Below are 19,734 nucleotides of genomic sequence, written 5' to 3'. Positions count from 1 at the left end.
ATATGTTAATGCCAATGTTAGCAGGGAAAGTTGAAATAGAGAATATCAAGCTGTTTTTGACAAAAGTAATACTTCTGCGGTAAAGGTTAGTTAGTATTGTTTCTAGATCTTTTTCTCAGCAGTACACCCTATCATTGATGACCAGGCAAAGCAGAATTGGATATTAGGTCATTTGACCTTTAGCAACTTCCGTTTAATATTTTACACTTTGTTTCAAGGGGACAGCATGCTTTCTAGAGGAATGATTCCAGTTGGCATATGCCTGCAATGGTGTGTTGCCTTAAAAAGGGTCAGGAGAAGTCATGATGGAGCTTCCAAGGCTGGTGCCCTTGCCCTGGAATATATGTGCACTGGTACCTCACTGGACTCCTCTCTGCACTCTGAGAGTACTTGTTTTTTTCTTAGGACACTGTAAGGACTTCTAGAGTTTGATAGACAGAACTTGGCTTGAAGATGAAGTGATGTGAGGCCTGGGGAAATAGTGGTGTTCTGTCTAATTCTGCTGTAGTCTTCTGCTAACCAACTTCTCCCATTGTGATATGTAGGTCTGTATGCATTGGTTCACTGTGCTGCCATTGTTATGAGCTGTTTCAGCCTTTTCACTCTTTTTGGATGTGAAATTCAATTGTGATAAGACACTCAGGCACTTAACGGCTTAGCAGAATAAGGATGCTGTATTCTGATATCAAGATAAAAGCAAATTTTTGCTTCTTTGTGGAAAAGTGCTGTGCTTTATAATATGGGAGGAATGCAAAAAAGAAATCTTAGGTTTCTTGTATTTTTATGAAGGATCTGTAATGGAAGGAGAATGCTTTCTAGCTCATGGTAAGTGTGAAGTCCTGCTAAAAGTCCTAGGACAATTTTCTTCACTCAGTTCTCTGCTTTTATTTGCAGGTCCTATGTGTATGCCACTGAACGTTAGGGAAAAATTCCAAGGCTTGCAGCACTGAATACTTGGAACCAGGCTATAAACAGCTGTGCTGTCCTAGTCTCACAAGCCCTCTTTCCATTAAGTGTTGTGGACACAGGAATGTCCACTGGGTTTATGGGGCCTTATAGATTTTTGAGAACTTTTGACTGGTAGTATACAGCTAACGTTGCTCTGAAATTACTTTTTTGTATTGCTTGCAGAGTCATGCCTGCCTGAAAACAAAGCTGTATCATGACTAATTCAGCTCCCACAGACTGGCAAATTTGATTTCAGTAACATGAATTAGAGCCTCTCCTTCTTGCTATTTAAGGCTCATTTGAATAAGAAAGTAACCTTTAGAAGGAGTATAACCCAGTAAAACAGGGAGCAGTCTGCCTGTATGCCTGTTGTTGTGCAGCATCTTACTGGGGTATACCTTCAAGGAGAGTGGCTTCCTTGGCAATGAACTCATGGGTTGGAGAAACCTTTTTAGGCAGGCCCTGGATTTCTCAATTACTCATACAATATTTGGAGTGCAGGCTCACAGGTCTTTAACACAGCTTTCTATTTATTTGCTTGCTCTTGACATGTGCAGTCTCCTGAAAGGAGTTTATCTTTGGAGAATAAAATGGACACTGAGGGAGTTACTCTCAGTCAGAATTGAATTTTTGACACTAGACAGCTTAAGATAATGGGGAGCTGAATCTAAAAGGCATTTGTAATCTTATATTCAAAGAGATTACTGGCTGGCTTTTTGTGTGTAGTGTGCTTTTTTTTTTTTGCCAAGGAAGTATGGAAAAATACATTAGTAGTATTGATTTGGCTCTGTAGAAAGTCATCAAGGAAAAAAGGTTAGAGTTTCTATCAGAAACAATGCTTTGTTCTACCTTGTCAGCCTTTTCTGTTTTCAGGTTATCTGAGTAGCAACCTCATTCAGTAGCGAGAATCAAGGTCATATTTTATTCAGTACAAGAAAATGGAAAATCTGGCAAGAGCCAAGCTGCTTGTTTTGAGATGGTTTTATTTAGCTCTTTCTGCTACAGCTGCTGTCAATGGAAAGAGATAAAACTGATGACAAAAATACAAGGAATTTACTGTTCATTATTCATGACGTGCTATCGACTTAAGTCTGTAAAGGACTTTGTTATTCTTTTCATGGGTCTTCCAGTTTTTCAGATATGACTGCCTGGCAAGAAATTGGATGAAGCAATTAAGGAAATGATGCAGATTTTCATATTGACCTTAACAGAAAACTTGAATAGAATTTAATCTACAGGGCATTCATGGACAAATTCACTGGTTAAAATTGAAGTGCAACAAGATTATTTTCATGCTGAAATCTCATATTTGAATACACTTCAGACTTCTGTGGCTTGGTGGCATCTTGCTTTGCTGGCACCTACAGCCATAAGTAGCTCTGTTGTAAAGCTCCTGAGAAACAAAAATCTAAGTTACAAATGTAGCCTTAAATAGGATGTGGAGTGAATGAGTGAAACTTCACCTATTAATAGATTAAAGAATAAAACTGTGGAAGATGAACTATGCTATAAGTCACTTTGTATTGTTTGTTCTTACAATAAATGAGGATTTCCTTGGTATTTTAAAAAAAAAGTTAAACATAAGAACTGGAGTTCTTTAAGAACTCCTTGATCGAGTGCAATGAACCACAGTATCTGTGATGCTTGGTAATACTGTCATGTCTTTGTAGTGGTTGCAGCTCTTTTATTTAGACCCCTACAAACATAGGGCTAGTCTGTCTTTCCTCCGGTTCCGGAAGGCTGATGCCATTTAGGCTGCCATAGGTACTCGGAGCCACCAGGAAGGTAAACAGGTGGATTGTGTTTCACAAGGGCATAACATAAGGATTCTGGTTTAAACAGGTGTTTCAGGGAAGGGTAGAAAGGAGCTGAGTCAGACTTCACATTTACTTTGCCATTAGGATGAGCAAAACAAGTTGTAGTTTTGATCTAAGATGTCAGTCTTCAAACTGAGCAGTCTTCATAAATGTGCACTGATGCAGTTCTGGTTTCAGAGCAGAAACGTCAGGAAACTTGCATCTGCACATACTGTAATATGCTCTGTACTTACAACTGCACATGGTGACAGATCAGTTATGTTAGTTTTACTGATGTTACTGTTCAATACTGAAATTCCTTTTTGTGCAGTCTTCCCTGGAATCTGCATCCTAAATTGCATTCTTTCATGTTTGCTAATAGTAAGTGCTACAAGTTACATTATACTCTTACCCACTTGCAGCTTAATTTCAGTATATTTCCACCACTATAAATAAAAAAAAAGATTCAATGCTTTAAAACAAGCTCTTGCAAATACTGTGTAGGCCCAGTTATTCCTGTAAACAAAATATTCTTATTCTGTAGGAAAACTGTTCTAGTTTACAAACAGAATGCTACCCAAAATAGTGAGGTTTTAAAAGGAAATTGTTAGACAACATTTTGCCTTGCTTAAATTTCATCAGGTTCTAACTTGAAGCTTGAAGTATTGAAACATACTAACTGTATATCCAGGTAACTCTTCAGACAGCAGAGCTTTCCTGCTCTAGTGTTGTAGTAGTGTTTATGTACTTTGTAATTTAGTTTATATTATACAACATTGTTCTATCAAAACAAAATACTTTTTAATAAGATAAAGGAATTAATTTGGTATTTTTTTCAGGTTTGTTACGTTTTTATCATTTGTTAAATTTTGTCATGGAAATCCATTGGATTTAGTTTCCCAGGTAACAGACTACTGTACAGATTTTGCATTTTTAATTTTAAAACTTACAAAATCCTTTGTATGGAAGGAGATACTGATAATAAAATTTAAAAATAGAGGTTGGACTACCGTCTCAGTGCTTTTTAAGTTATAAATGACCCAAAAGATAAATTAGTAATTCAGAATGCATTAAGCATCTACCTAGCTGTCTAATATTGTGTTAATACCAGAAGAAGTCTGGTACAAAATACTTGCTTTTTTGGTGATTAAGCATGAAGCAACAGAAATCATTTCTTGTTAAACATTTTCTAAAACTGCATGTGAAAGTTTAAGCACTTAAAAGTAGCAAAAATCTTTTTTTTCCTTCCTTTAATTTCAGAAGCTGCTGGGTTTGTTTTGCTACCGATGAGGATGATCGGACAGCAGAGTGGGTGAGACCTTGCAGGTGCAGGGGCTCCACGAAATGGGTTCATCAAACTTGCCTACAGCGCTGGGTGGATGAAAAGCAAAGAGGAAACAGTACTGCTAGAGTTGCTTGTCCTCAGTGCAATGCAGAATATTTAATAGTATTTCCAAAGCTAGGTAAGACATATATCATTTAAATTTAAACATAATGTAATTGATTGTTTCTGCATGTTGTTCTTAATTTTTTGCCTTTTTATGCTCAGAGTCAATTCTATTGGAAACTTCTCTAGTCCATTTTCCAGACAAGAAACATCGTATTCTGCTTACATCATATTTGATGGCTTAGTTAAATATCTCCTGCAAATTTTGGATATGTTCAACTTAGGTATAGTACTAAGTCTTACAGGTGACTGACCTATAATTAAGTGTATGGTTTTGTGATTTCTTTCCCCGTTGTTGAGCAGAGCGGGGACTTCTTTCACCAATTTCCATTAGGACATAAACACCTTCCCCCTCCTTTTTTTTTTTTTTTCCTCAGCATGCAGAGAAATTGTTATAAAAAGAAATGCGTAAGAAGAAACCTTACTGGGCAGCCTGTTGCACTACCTGAAAAACATTTTTACTTTGTTCAGGAAGTATTCCTGAGTGAATCTTAATATAGATATTCTGCCTCTTGAATATATATCTTGTTGCTGGGCACTGCTGTAGATCTGTTCATCAAGGTGGAACAAAAAGTTGGAGATCGTCTTCTAGGGTCTACTCACCTTAGCAGCCAACTAGGACTCTGCCACAATATGGGGCAAACATTTAAAATAAGTTATTGCTTTTATTCCATTGGACCCCCATTTGCCCATATGTTATACAAGGTATATTGAGCAGGGCAAGAGAATAAAATGTTGCCTTGAGTAACTGATACAGTAATTTGATTCTCCTTTCCCACATACAGAAATACATGAATAATTATTGTTGTCACACACAGCGTCCTTTACTATATTTCATGTTCAATGTGGGGCTAAGATGAATGGGGCAGTTCATAGTCAACAATAATGCTGTTCCAGTCAATTTTCTATTTTGCTGTTGTCTTTTCATCACCATAGCAGCTGAAAACTTCAATTTTGATCAAAAGTATAACCACTTGTTACACGTTGTTATAGCATGTGTCTATAGCCACTTAAAGGATTTTGAAGTAAGACTTCATAAGATTTTATTTCTGTAGTGAAACAATTGAAAATGACTTGAATTGTAAGTTCTTAGGGATAGGACCTCTTCTCTGTTAGTATAAGGGCTGAAAATATTAAGGTGTGAGGGAACCTTTGAGTACTCACACATTGCCAAGGGGAAAGAAAATATGGACTAGTATACTGGTGATAATCAAGAAAACAAAACAGCGTAACTTACTACCATGTTATTCTTATATCAGTCCCCAAGTCAGCTTTGCTATAAGGATAAGGTAGAGAGGAATCAATTTTCATTGTGGAGAAGGCATCAAGTGATGATAAATTAGCATTACCTTGGGGAGTGGAACGGGGGGGGGAGCGTGAAGGGGGATTTTGATTACTGGACACTGAAAATGTGCCACAAACGTGAAGCTGTTTATGTGAGATGCATGAAGCTGTTTATGTGCAATGCATTCACATCTTACTTTGGCAATGGGCAGAAGGGAAAACAACTGTAGTTTGGAGAAGAAGTGTACACAAACAGGCATTTTCATTTGTTCTTGTAATTTGTGGCATACTTTCTTTATTTGGGAGTTAAGTTTCCTAGATACTAACATCTCTACTTCTGATAAAACTGGCCTGAAATTCTTGTATGAGACTGTTCAGCTCTTGCATGCAGGTTTCTTGGAGTCTTTTGATATAGTTTCCCTCACGCTATCAGCTTTTTCATGGTAAAGATGAAAGGGGCATAAAATTTCAGATGTCTTATGTAATGTTACACAAGTTCATAGCAGAGCCGGAGAATGATTTTGTGTTCATCAATGCTTAGTTATGAGCTCAAGTCCTTAAGCAAGTGAGACAGTTGTGCCCTTTTTGCAGCTCTTTTTAGTAACCCAGAACTGTTACATCACAACTCAACTATAAGTCAATCAAGGTCACATCAGGCAGAGTTAGGATGCTAGGATATTTTCCTGCAGTCTTGCCAGTAGCCCCCTCTCTGTGCCATAACATTTGAAGACATTACTAGTCATACAACTCAAAACAAACAAAAAAAGGTTGCTAGAGTAGATGTTGCATCTAACCAAGTTTCCATGAGGTGGCATGGTTCAAAAGCTTACTTACATTAAGACCTCTCTAATACACTGCTGGAAACACTTCTGAAAATAGGTGTCTGTGAAAGGCACCTAACACAGCATTTTTAAAGACAATGTAATTGGCATAGATATCAATTTAAACATTAGCTATTATCTTTAAGTAACAGTGTAAATCTAATGTATTTACCAAATCAAAACAACCCCCCTCTTAGTCACTATCTTCATGTTATAATTCCAATTAAAATTTAATAGGGCATACTGTTTTTAGAGATTGGTAATAACCATGTTATTAATAGGTGTTTTTTAAATACATAAGAAAATATTGCTTCCTCTTCAAAAAAAAAAAAAAACAAAAAACACCTGCTTAAAACCTACCTATCTTTTAGATAATTATTTCAGCTTAATAAGAAGAAAACCAGTCCTGGCAGAAAAGGCACTGTTAAAATGCAATTGTTTTTACCACACTGAAAATCATTGACATACATGTTAAAGAAAAAAGTACAAAATACAAAAGTATTATTAAATTTCTACTTCCCTAAGTACCATCCTAAAAGATGGTGTTTGCCTTTCTTTCTTGCTACTTTTTCCCTGAAGGGCTAACTAAAACATACATGTATTTTTTCCAGTCTTTTCTCAAACTTCTATACCTAATCTGTAGCTAATTACTTCCTTTTGTGATTAGGATTAGTAGGTGCAATTTGTTAATATTTTTGTCTTAGATTTACGCTGTTGCACTACCACTTTGCCGGTATGTATAAGGCAAGCTTCAGTGCTTTGTGTTTGCCCTTTAAGACTCACTCAACATGATGGTTGTTTTTTGGAGTCTCATGTCTTCACCTCCTTCAAAATAATATAAGCTTTCTGAATAGTGCAACTCAGCATTTTCAGAGACTGTGGGAAGCAGTCAAGATGTGTCAACTACTGTGTATTTAGTATTTGTAGTTATGGCCTTGTTGCTACTTCAATACATCGATAGGTAGCCCAGCAATCTTTTAAGTCTGGAAAATTAAACATAACTGTTAATACAATTGAACTGCTTGTTTGACATCTCTGTATTTTAAGTAAAGTGTTCCTACTTCAAAAACACTTTGTTTTTGAATAGGTATCAAAATTAAATTGTTTGGCTTGAGAATAAATTATCTCTGTAATTACACTTTGTCAGCTACTTAAGAACTAATTTACATTGGTTGGTGTATTTGAAGCAGGGTGCTGGTGAGGTTTTTTCTGTCTTACATGCCACAAGGGAAGATGCTTCCTGCCTTTAAAACTAGAGCTTTTTTACTAAAAGAACACGTTCTACTAGAAGCTGCATGCAAAGGTAGCTAATTTAAAGTACATGAGTAGTAGGGTAAAGACATGAGGCTCCAGCAGAACTGGATTAGCAAGTTAAATAAGCACAGTTCTGCCCAAGTTAGTTACTCAGCACTGCCTGCTGGACAGATACATAACTTAGCCATATGTACAATTACTTCTGCCAAGCCTGCATGTAAGCTAGATTGTGTTTAAATTGCAGGTCTTGAGTATAACATTTGCACAGTTAAAAAAAAAAAAAAAGTTGCAATCCTTGTATGAAGTCTCTGGATGCTATTGCTGTACAAATAGTATGCAAAAAAAAAAAAAGTAGAAGGTATCTAACAGGAAAAATTAACATTATGAACTGGAGGAGGAAGTCTTTATGTAGAATCATGTCCACAGCATAGTGAGAAGTGTGCACAAGTAGTCAACAGCTATGTTTACTTTCTGACAAGTTATATAATACATCCTGAAGTCCTTGTTTTAAAACATGAAATGAAAATAGTACTTTTCTGCTGATGCTGATAAGTTTGACAAATACAAAAGAAGTGTGGAATGTGATCATGGTGACAACCTTTCTCACTTTCACACATACCTTCTAGACTCTTCAAATTTTGACTTTTGCTTTGCTGATTCTCATGCAGTCTTACAAAGAAAAGCTGTGAACATGCCCCAGCTTATCTCATCAAAGTTAGGGTAATATATTGCTCTGCGCAAGTCCTGGAAATTGCAGCTGTCCATGAACAAAATGAACTCTATTTGTGCGTTGTTGTCAAAGGCACTAAATAACCCAGGAAGAGGTTTTTTCCTCCAATATTTGAGAGGTCATCTTGTTTTTAAAAAAAAAAAAAAAAAAAGAAACTGAATGCAATCCAACTCTTTCCAGTGGAAGGAATCTTTTATCTTGGCTGCTACTTCTTGCTGTGGAGTAGGATGACGTTTAGTGACAACATTCTTATGCTGATCTTTGACAGCTTCACCTAGGGAGTACACTTTAACTGATTGGTAGTTTTTCCTTTTGAAAACTAAAGTATTTTAACAAAAAAGCCATTAAGACTAAAACGACTTCTACAAAAAAAAAAAAAATGATTTTGATTCAACATGCACAAAGGGAGCTAAGTCAATTCTAGCAGTGTAAATTAGTCAGTGCTGTAAGGAGTGTATTTATCCCTCAGAAGATGTTGCTATGAATGAAATGGTAGGTAGAAATAAATTGCAAGTTTAGCTAAGTAGCTTTTTACCTGTACGTTCTCATAAGTAGCACGTGTGGGATGTCAGATTCATGTTTTGCCTAGTTTGAGCTTTTCTGTCAGTGACAGATGCTGAGAGCTTTCTTTAGTATGCTTATACATACATCTTGAAATCTTACTTTTCCTCTGTCATAGGTCCAGTTGTTTACGTTTTGGATCTTGCAGATCGTCTGATCTCAAAGGCATGTCCGTTTGCTGCAGCTGGAATAATGGTGGGCTCTATATACTGGACAGCAGTTACGTATGGAGCTGTGACAGTGATGCAGGTACACATCTATTCCCCATTTCTAGATCTTATCAGTCTTTAAAAGCAAGGCTTTTAAAATAAAAACTTAGTTAATTAGAACTCCTTTCTTTTGTTAGAATTACATTAAATATTAGCTTAAAATATTAAAAATGATTAAAGCAGCTAAAGCATGTGGTTAGCAAATAAATTTAGGACAGGTTGATAGAAAGCTTTTTGCTTTTTAACTGATCATACTCTATCAAGCCAAGTATGCCTGTTCAAATTGGGTGCACAGTCTATACCTAAGAAACTTCATTACTTCTGCTCTGCTTGTGACAGGCTGGTGAACCCACTTCCATTCTCAAAGAAATGCTATTAGTGCCAGACAACTAGTAATGAGTAGGCAACTCCTATTTTTCCATTTCTTTGGAAAAGGAGTGATTTTATTTTTCTGCAGATAAAGAAAGTAATTTTGCTAGTAGCATTCAAAGGGCTGACAGTGAATTTTTCGGTCTTAGCTCTCCTTTGTTATGTGAAGGAAAATGTGCATGCTCTGAATGATGCAATTGATGCATACACAACAAATGCAGACCACTTCAGATTAAGAGTATGTTTTCATTATTCAGATTATCTAGTTAATTGATAAGACTGTCCTACTTCTGTTCTTGAGACCTTGCTACTTGAATATAAAAATGATGTTGACAGGTGCTGGACTATTAACTATTGTTCACAGCTATCCTAGTTCAACTGAAAGACAACTTTTCATAGACTGGCAGGACCTTTGTTACCATTTTAGTTGATACCTGCGTCTATAGCCCATAACCTTTGTTTTGCCTGAAAGCGTAGAAGTACTTCTGAAATCTAGTTGTACATAGATTGTACAATAAATGTATCTGTATGCTTAGGTATTACAGTACACAATTGTAGCTTAGTTTACATATACAACCTAGTGCTTATCCATTTAAGTCACGTGGCCCTACTGTTTCTTGGACTGTGTGGTACTGCCATGCAGTTCAAATTGCTCCATCTCAAGACTGTGTGCTATTTGCCTTTGTTTGTACATGACCTCATAGCAAAAATGTATGTGATAACCAGTTGAACTGGAGCCCAAATGAGCTGATGTGGTCTCCCTGGTACCAGCGTCAAGTGGCTGCACAAAAGTTACACAAAATGACTTTCAACACCTCCTCCAAAGGAGGCCCCTTACAGGGCCACTGCAAGCAACTATATTAATAAAAATGTAATTTAGTGGAACGTACTAGTCCTTATCTCGTTGCACTCTGGGCCTTTTTCTACAGGAACTTTTATGATCTATGTAGCTTCTCTAGAACTACATAACCAAATGGAAAAATAAATACTCCTTTCTGTAATTGCTTTGCTTTTGAAATGAGATTCTGGCCTTAAGCAATGGCAAGTTGTGGGTCTAGCTGAGCAATCACATGGTTACAACTTGACACCTACAGCAATTCAGAAAGCTGGTTAAATTTTGGGTTTGAAGAATTAACTTTCTTCTTCTGGTTTAATTTTTTTGATCATATGAATGATATGCTGTCTAATAACTTATTTTTTGCTTTTAATGAAGGATGTTAAACTAGGAGAAGAGGGAACTGTTCTATTCCTTTCCCACTCCAAATTTGCTAGGTTTAATACAATTTCTGTTCTGATGCATTCCAGACCTTTTCCTTCAGTTGAAGGGCCGGAGAAGCACAAAAGCTCTTCTTATAGATTAAGCTTCAGATGGAGAAACAGGGTTGACATTGTGACTTCAGATGTAGGTCTAGTCAGTAACAAATTGTACAAGGTTACTGAAAACAGAAAAATAGTAATTTAAAGTAAAAAAGATAGTGAGGCTTTTTAGCATGGAGGAGGTCTATTAAGGAGAAGGATAACATTAGACATCACATTTTGGGTTGAGAAAGGTAAGAAGCTGGAAGAAAAATGCTGAATACTTTTTTGAATGAATAATCTTTTGGTGGCAACAATACTGGTTATGCCTATTTTTAGAAGTTGTGGTAAAGAATATAGAACTTTGTGTTCTACAAGAGTAAGATGGAATGCTTTTCAAAGAAAGGTGTGGTGTTGCACACCAGTAAGTTGCTCAGCTCTACCATGCTACTTTCTTACTCTCCTTCCTCAAAAGAACAGGGGGAGATGATGAGAAAAAAGGCTCATGGGTTGGGATAAGGACATGGAGATCCCTTACTAATTGATGTCATGGGTAAGACAGACTCAGCAGAGGCAGTTTAATGTAATTGCCTGTTGCTAACAGATAAGAGCAGTGAGAAACTAAAAGCAAACTGAAAACACCTTGCTCCCCATCCACATTCTTCTACTTTCTTTCCCTCCAAGCAGTGCAGGGGAATGGGGGCTGCAGGCAGTCCACGTCACTTCATTTCCACAGCTCCTTCATGGTCACTCTTCATGGCCCATGTTCCACGTGCAGTCCCTCCCACAGGATGGTGTCCCTCCCAGACTGATCCTGTGTGGACTTCCCACAGCTCTTCAAGAGCTTTCCTTTTTTCTTTTTTGTTCTCAGCCCTGTTAGATTCACTTTTTTGAAAGAGAATTTTTTTTTAAACTATCACGTACTCTTGTGTTGCAGTTGTAATTTGTAAGTTTTAGGCTGCAAATGCTAAGTTTTCTTCATATGTCGGAAGCATAGTTTAGTACATCAGTAATAACTGTTCTTCAAAATTATAGCATTAACCACATGTAAAACTGAGTAATGTACAAGTGAAACTTGCAGCTATTTCCACTACAATGGAAAATAATGTACCTCTTACTGAATTGTCTAGAGAAGCAATAACTTTTATTACTGTGGTCTCTTGCATAAGGTTTTCCTAGGTAACATTCTGACTAAAACATTCTGAAATACTTGGCTATCAATTTGTCCTTTCATAAGCAACACACAATCAGTTTGACTGCAGAATTAGTGATTCGCAAAATGGTCAGTTCTATGCATTTTGGGAAGCTTTTTGTTTTTGTATTTTAAATATTTGTCTTCACTCAAATGCAGATGCACATGAAACCTTTCTTAAGATGGTAGGGATCTGTATTTCAGGTCTCAACAAGATTAATGATTTGTTAACTGGGGCTAGTAGCTTGCTCACCTGCATTATGCTTGATAAGTAACCACAGGTGCAAAGGGAAAACTAAGTGCGTTAGGTAAAACAGTGGGGTTTTTGTTAACTTGATGTGTGGGCAGTCCTCCAAAAAAGAAAAGACTTATTTTAAGTTGTTTTCTGTTCATTTCTGTTTGTCCACATATATATGTATTTACCAGGTTGTGGGTCACAAAGAAGGTCTTGATGTCATGGAGAGAGCAGATCCTTTATTTCTTTTGATTGGACTTCCCACTATTCCAGTTATGCTAATACTGGGCAAGATGATTCGCTGGGAGGACTATGTGCTCAGACTGTGGCGCAAATACTCTAATAAACTCCAAATTTTGAACAGCATATTTCCAGGTAATATGATTATAAATTTAAAAGGAAATATCAAGCTTGAGTTTGCCCCTCTAGGAGATGGGAGATAAGTCATGTTTTGCCATTCTTAATTGAAGGTGATGGTACCTTCCATCTGTTATGTTCAGTTTATTTGGATTGTGTTTGTATAGTATTTAGCGGGGAAGGAAGAGCAATAAGAGCAGGAGCATGGTTTCAGTTAAGGCCTTAGTAATGAAACAAGCTACTGAAAATCTTGGCTTCATTTTTGAAAGTAAAAATTAATGCAGTCATTTAATTTAAATGGAATATTCACTGAAAAGGTTAGTTCTCAAGGTAACTGAACTGAATAATGAAGTTGGTGGGCTGTAGATTTATGATGAAGCAGAGGGAGGGCTGTGCTATTCAAGGCAGTGGCTGTATATAATCTTTTCTTTCCCTACTCATCCCTTTAGGCATTGGATGTCCTGTTCCTCGTATTCCAGCAGAGGCCAACCCTTTGGCCGATCACGTCTCTGCTACACGTATTCTATGTGGAGCTCTAGTTTTCCCTACTATTGCCACAATAGTTGGCAAGCTGATGTTCAGCAGTGTTAACTCAAATTTACAAAGGACAATCTTGGTAAGATTCAGTATTGTTTGATTCACAATTATAATATGGGAATAGGAAGTGTTGAGGGGGGAGGGAGGAAAAATAAAAAGCCTAAGTTGAGCTAGGACTTGAAAGTGGCATTTGATTAAGGGTGGACAGATGTTTTATTCTTTTAGAGCTGTCTGTCTTAGCAGTAGGCAAGCATCATGTGTGAAAGACTTCTTTCCTCGTATGACTGAAACTAATCTCTCCTGGTCAAGGCTGAAACCTATATCTGGTACTGTGCTAGGCAGTTCTTAACAGTAATTAAGGGTGATAATGAAGATGAGGACCCAGTATCTTCTAAGAACAAGTTCTGTAAGGGAAGACTGGGGTTTACATTCTCAACCTTTCTGTATTAACTTGTGTTTACTCTAAGAATATTTTTAATTTATTTTAATAAGAGGGGAAAGATAAACTCTCCATAGAACTGGAATGGAGGTAGAAAAGGAGAGGACAAATCTTTCTATGTGAATAACCTCTCTGGTTTGCCTCCTTTTCAGAGGAAGCAGATGCAGTTTAATAAAGTGGTATCACTGGTTGATTTGACTATCACTTCAGTCCCCTTTTTTTCCCAATTCTAACGTGTCTTCCCAACTCTAACCCGTCTGCCATATGTTAGACACAGTAATACTACAACCAGTCATGCAGACTAAAGGCTTCTTAATGTCTCTTCTCACTTTAACCTATGTTCGTCTCAATTCTTTAAAACTTAAAAAAAAAATAAAAGCTGACTTGCAAAAAAAAAAAGTTTACTTCACTCCATGCTTGCCTTTGGCAAGTGGTGTCTTTCACAGCTTTGATTATGGAAAGGTATTGTCCTTTGTGCCATCTATAATATATTCAGAGAAGGGAGGAAAGCAGATGTCTATCTGGTTTACTTTGTTCTTTAAATAGGATAGATTTTGACTTCTAGAATACTTGTCAAACTCTAAGAAATAAGAGCTTTCAAAAGGATCTATAGGTCTGGTTTGTAATCCCTTATATATAACCTGAACCTCTGCAGTACTGCATTGTGACTGAAAACTTGGTCTGTTGTAATCATTTGAAATTGTTCTAATTAGCTGAACTTCAAAAGAAAATGCTATTTGGTTGGAAAAGAAGCTTTCTTTAACAAGAATTTTTTGCAAAGAGCATTGCAACAATATGATTTTGAAAACCTACAACATTCAGTATCTCTTTTTATTTCAGGGTGGAATTGCTTTTGTTGCTATAAAAGGAGCTTTTAAGGTTTACTTCAAACAGCAACAGTATTTGCGCCAAGCTCACCGCAAAATCTTAAATTATCCTGAGCAAGAAGGTGCATAAAGCTGTGATCTTCTGATGTCGTACAGTCTCACCTAACAAGTTTCCATGTTGTATTGGTTCCATCATTATTGCACAGTAGTGGAGAATTGTGATAAGTTGCTGCTCCTATTTTTTTTTCTTTAAGTATAATAAAGCACTGTCATATGGCAGGATAAATCTTTTCAGAAACCACTGAACCTAAGAATGTGACTTGCTTTCATTATTTTTGGGTATTTCTCATGGACAACAGGATTCTGAAACAGGTTGTTCTGAAACAGCCAATATGCTGAATGGGGGGGAAAAAATAGTATTGAATACAGAATAAAAACACTTTAAATTGTGTAGTTAATGTAGGCCTCATCCAGATGCCTTTTTCTACTGTTTTCCCACCCAGGCTATTATCCATTTCAGCACTTCACACAATGAAGGGACTTTTTTCTTTTGTTTAGAAGAAGAAATGTGAGTCATTACTAAGGAGAAGTAATTGTGGGACGTTGGTCAATAAAGATTTTTTTTTTTTTGCTGGTGTGAAACAGGGAGTGCGCAATACTCAAATGGCTGGCCAGAGACAGCAAAAGACAGGTAACTGCAGGACTTATGTCAGCTTCAGTCACCTAAGTACTAGTTGTCAAAATTAGCATGGTTTCCAGGTGACTCTTATTGCTGATAATTTTTACTGTCCTGTTGTATCTTCTGCAGTGCCTAGTGTCACTTTCTCATGGCCTTTTTTTTTTTTTTTTTTACTGTTTTGTAACTGGTACTGGATAGCTTTTGTTTGTTTTCCCCTTCACAGTAAAATAATCACATGGGAAGTGAATTTCAGCTGCTTATTTTCTAGTTAAGTATTAGAGTAATTGTTTAGTTCTCATGTTCCTTTTGATTATGTAAGCATCTGTACAAGTGAAAAGAATTGCAGAAATGTGAGGAAACATTGAACACTACAGCCACATTTAGAAGGAAGCTGTCAGTTTAAACTTCCAGTTCTGGGTGCACACATCAGCTCCTGTATATGGATTGGACTCTTCTCTGCCCAAGCCAGCTGCAGTGGAAGGATAGTCAGGAACACAGGCTGGTGGAGGGTGACACTACACTTTGGGTCCCTAACTTGAGTATACTACGTACCAGCAGGTTAGACAGTTTAAGACAACTTGAACCCATTCTGTAGAGAACAAAAGATAAATCTTAAATGTGTAATAACCTAAGTTAATTTATTTATACAGTAAGTTCTACTGTTACAGTATGTTTGAAGTAGCCTGCTGAGGGAGACATTAGCACTTCAGTTATTTGATGTATTTATAAACTTCAACAGAAATTAACTGTTTTGTGAAGTTAAATTTTGACTAACATAGTATGGCCATTTAATATTCATCTCAAACCTAACCTAGATTTAGTACCTGGAGTTTTCTCTACAACAACTTGTTTTTTCTCAGTTTACTTTCTCGTTCATAATAGTACATCAAATGCATGGAGGCAGGTTTAAAAAAAAAAAAAACGAAAACAGTTTAAAAAAAACTTAGTGGAAGTATTCATAAGTAAATATTTCTTTTCACCAGAAACAAAGTAAATGCAGAGTGAACTTCATATTTGATTGCAATAATGTATCTTAAAGAAATTCAAAATATGGTACCTTTTCTATAGTATGATTTGTCTTAAATACTGAGATGTAATATTTTAGAACTGTATAGAAATGTATATAATGGCCACCTAGTATTGAAAAAAACTACAGGTATTGAAAATTATATATTCAATCCATATCAAATACTTCAAGGTTCTTGCTGTAACTGAAGAATTACTATCATCTTGTAAGGCTGCTGATTATATTTGTCTTAGTGGGCTCACTTTTATATAAACTTTAAATAGAGTAGCAACCTCTGCAAGTTGCTGCTTTCTGTAAAATAGTCTTGAAACAATGTAATACATATTTGTTACAGAATTCCTCATTTCGAGAAAACAGCTTTTCAGTGGTCTTCACTGTATATATTTCCAGACAATTTATTACTGTTTTTTAAAGTTTCTTGAAGAATTGAATGATGCAAATTAGCGGTCTTGAAACTTGTTCTATGGGAAAGGTCATTGTCTTTGCTGAAAATTGAAACTATTGTAAAAAAAAAAAAAAAAAAAAATACTGTATGGATTATAAAATGATTTAAACTGAGTAGCAGATGGTCATTACTTTGGTTACTATGTTGTAAATCTTGTTTTTGGTATTGCAAATTACAGTTATGTTGAATTAGGTTGAATAAATATTTTTTACACTCCCCAGTGTATTTCGTGAGTTGAACAAAAGCCTACAGCAAAACTACTGAATGGAAAATGTTGTGTGGTAATGCGTTCCTAAAGATTTATGTAGTAAATTTAAGTTGATAGCCCAAAGAAATACCTTGAGGTAAAGGAAAAATTACTTTGAGTCTTTAAGCTCATACTGAAATTTACAATATATCTTTCCCCCTTCTAGTGACTAAACAACATGGGGGAATGCATTTCTCAAACATCGAAAGCAAACTAATCGTTGCAACATGAAGGGCCTCTGGTAATACAAAACTGGGATTGGGAGTTACTGGATATCTCTGGGTTGGCTGATGTACTGAGTTTATTTGGGGAATACACTGATCCCTTTTCGTTGATGAAATTGATCATATTGGCTGCAGGAAGGATTTTTTTCACTAATGGTTAATTTATGTCCCCTTACCTTCAGAGAAGGAGTATTAAATGTTATCTAGCATTCCTCAGTGTACATTCTTATCTTGAACTTGGTTTCTCTTCTATTACATCAACATTTATGCAAGAACTGAGCCATAATTATGTAAATTATTATGGGCAATTATATAATTTCCCATAATGTTTCTCCTCTTCACCTCCTATATTAAACTCTTAGATTCAGATGGGGTCCTACTATACTTTTTCAATATTTTAGTTTGAATTATTTTTTTCCTTCATTCTTTACCTTGCAAAAGCTATATTCGCAACTGTTTCCTTGTGCTGCCTAGTTTGAAATATTAATTCCCTCAACTTCTGGAGTGTTTTCTCAAAAACTGGTGGTCTCCCTTGACTATCAGAGAGGGATCCAACAATGTTGCTAGTTAAGACCTCTCTCTAGGGAAGTACTTAGAACAGGTCTGTACTTGTATGAAAAACAGTGCAGGGATGTTGTTGACTACAGAGTTGGCAACATCTGCCAACATCTGAGGACACAACTCACTGTAAACATGCCACAGAAATAATAATTTTAATCCATGGTGTGGAACTTGGACAACTGGTTGTGGAGTAGGTGTTTAAGGGTCCAGATACCTGGAGTAGTTTAGCTTCTTTTTAGAGTTTTTAACAACAGATAACTGTGTCCTTCGCATGGTGGTCTTGTTTTTTTTGTTTTGTTTTTTTTTTAACTGATGGAGATAACTGGGAGTCCTTTGGAACCCTATGTCTGATGTTCTACGTCCGTGTGGTTTGCTATTCTAGTTTTCTTTTTTGAAGAACTAGGATTAAATTTATTTACTGAATCACTAAGGCTATGCTCTCATCAGAAATGCAGTGCTAACAATTACTGCTTCCTGCTTTTAAGTATAAATGCTAGTTTCACTAACATGGCTGGCTTTGGAATTCTGTTCTAGTAGGCAACTGTGGTCAAAACTTCTTTTTAAAAACTTCTTTTAAAAGTACATTGGGGAGGAATAACAGAAGAATGTATGCAATCTCATCATAGGTCAAAGCTAGGAAATCCTGAAATTCTGAAAGTCTTAACAATTGTCCTCATCAACAGCTTCTTTACTCTGCATCCTTGCAAAGACACTCTTCTGTTCTATACAGTGTAACACAGAACTTAATATTTAAGCCCCCCAAATAGTTGAGTATTCATTTCCTCTCATGCAGTTTGAGAAATGGCATTTAAATTGGAGGTCGTTCTGTTTTGGCATGAGTGTTATCTATAATCTTAATTTTCTTCCTGTTTTTCTCCCAAAACGTAGGTCTGTGTGGGGCTATTTGATTGAGGTGGCAGTTGTGACAGTTAACTAAACGCATTAGAAAGCTTAAGAGAAGAGCTGTTTATGGAAACTAGCCTTTGTACTGGGTTTTCTCAAATTTTTAATTTCAGCCTGTGAATGAATAAATCTTACTGAAAGTTTTCTTGTCTGTAGTTATGGATATGTAAACAGCAATATATTAGAAAATGGTTGTGGCTGGGACTGAAACAACAACATAATCCATCCCACTGCCTTGAGACAGGATCAATTCTATTTACAGTATTGTCAACAAAACAGAACTTAATGCAGGCAGTATTTAAGATAACCTGAAACCATTAAGGTAATGCAGTGTTAAAAAACATTAAGGCAATGCAGTGCTAATTGTCTACTTTAATCTAAATGGCTTAATTTCTTTTAACACTGGAGAAATTTAGCTATTAACACCTTGCTTACTTCTAAATCAGTTTCCCTGAACTGACACCTTTTGACTCTTCAATTAACGTGACTTATTGGCAGCTTACTTGTTTCTACTTCTTTACGGGGTGATGGTGGTAATTCAAATGCTTCAAGAAACTGTACGTGCTCTTTGAAATTTAACTTCGTGATGTAAATACATACTCTTCTTGTATGAATACATACTCTTCTTGTATGCACAGAGACTACACCACTGTATCTGGCAGCACATCATCCTCATCAGCGCAGAGCCTCTCAGTATCTGAACTGCCATATTTTAGCCCTGTTGATTGCAAAAGGCATGTTTTTTCCTCCTACTCGCACACACTTACTGTGATTTTGGGAAAGATTCTCACTGAAACCTTTCTCAGTAAATCTTGGCATAATCTGGGAAATCAGAAACTAGCATTCCTTATCAAATAGGTTCAGTTCTTGTAGATGTTGAGGCCAAGACTTTTCTTCACGGCTGTTTAGCAGGCTGCTCTATTTGAATGCGCTGTAAAAAAATAGAAATATTTGTGCCAAAGGTTGCCCTGTATTTCAACTATTCAAGATCCTTCTGCTTTATTAATTCATGGAAATTTAAGGTGGGCTTTGTTTTTAGGGCTTATTCAAGAACTCAAGTAATATAGCTAGCTTTCCAGAAAGGCAACAGTGAAAAGGTGTGTGCAAATAAAACATTACTGCAAGTGAAAAAAGTCTTATGTGCTATGGAATATTCTGTAAACAGGGGTAGACTATATCATTAGATCACAGCCTCCCCCTACGTCCAAGTTTGAAGGCACATGGCCTCTTTGTTCTTGCCAGTTATTCATATGCTCTGGATACTTAATTGTGTTTGCACCTCTGAGTATTATAAGCACAAAGGAGTTATTTCTGGTTGTGCCATACTAAGTACTTCAGTAGAAAAA

The 19,734-nt window shown here is 36.4% G+C and overlaps 1 protein-coding gene across 2 annotated transcripts in view; it reads left to right on the top strand.

Moving 5' to 3' along the window:
* Positions 1 to 16,669, top strand: part of MARCHF5 (membrane associated ring-CH-type finger 5) — a 28,774-nt gene extending 12,105 nt beyond the window's left edge. The window contains exons 2-6 of one of the 2 annotated variants that reach the window (XM_027460394.3): positions 4,005 to 4,207; positions 8,990 to 9,090; positions 12,334 to 12,517; positions 12,949 to 13,115; positions 14,316 to 16,669. In XM_027460394.3, the coding sequence (XP_027316195.2) occupies positions 4,005 to 4,207; positions 8,990 to 9,090; positions 12,334 to 12,517; positions 12,949 to 13,115; positions 14,316 to 14,432 (772 nt within the window). In that variant the 3' untranslated portion in view covers positions 14,433 to 16,669. Of the gene's footprint in view, positions 1 to 4,004; positions 4,208 to 8,959; positions 9,091 to 12,333; positions 12,518 to 12,948; positions 13,116 to 14,315 lie in introns of both variants that reach the window. The other variant, XM_038181140.2, reaches the window with a different exon arrangement.
* Positions 16,670 to 19,734: the final 3,065 nt, after the last annotated feature.

This window comes from Anas platyrhynchos, chromosome 6 (assembly GCF_047663525.1).
Source record: "Anas platyrhynchos isolate ZD024472 breed Pekin duck chromosome 6, IASCAAS_PekinDuck_T2T, whole genome shotgun sequence".
Taxonomy (NCBI): Eukaryota; Metazoa; Chordata; class Aves; order Anseriformes; family Anatidae; genus Anas; species Anas platyrhynchos.
The sequence above is the reverse complement of the archived record's forward strand: the minus strand, read 5'-3'. Positions and strand labels throughout refer to the sequence as shown.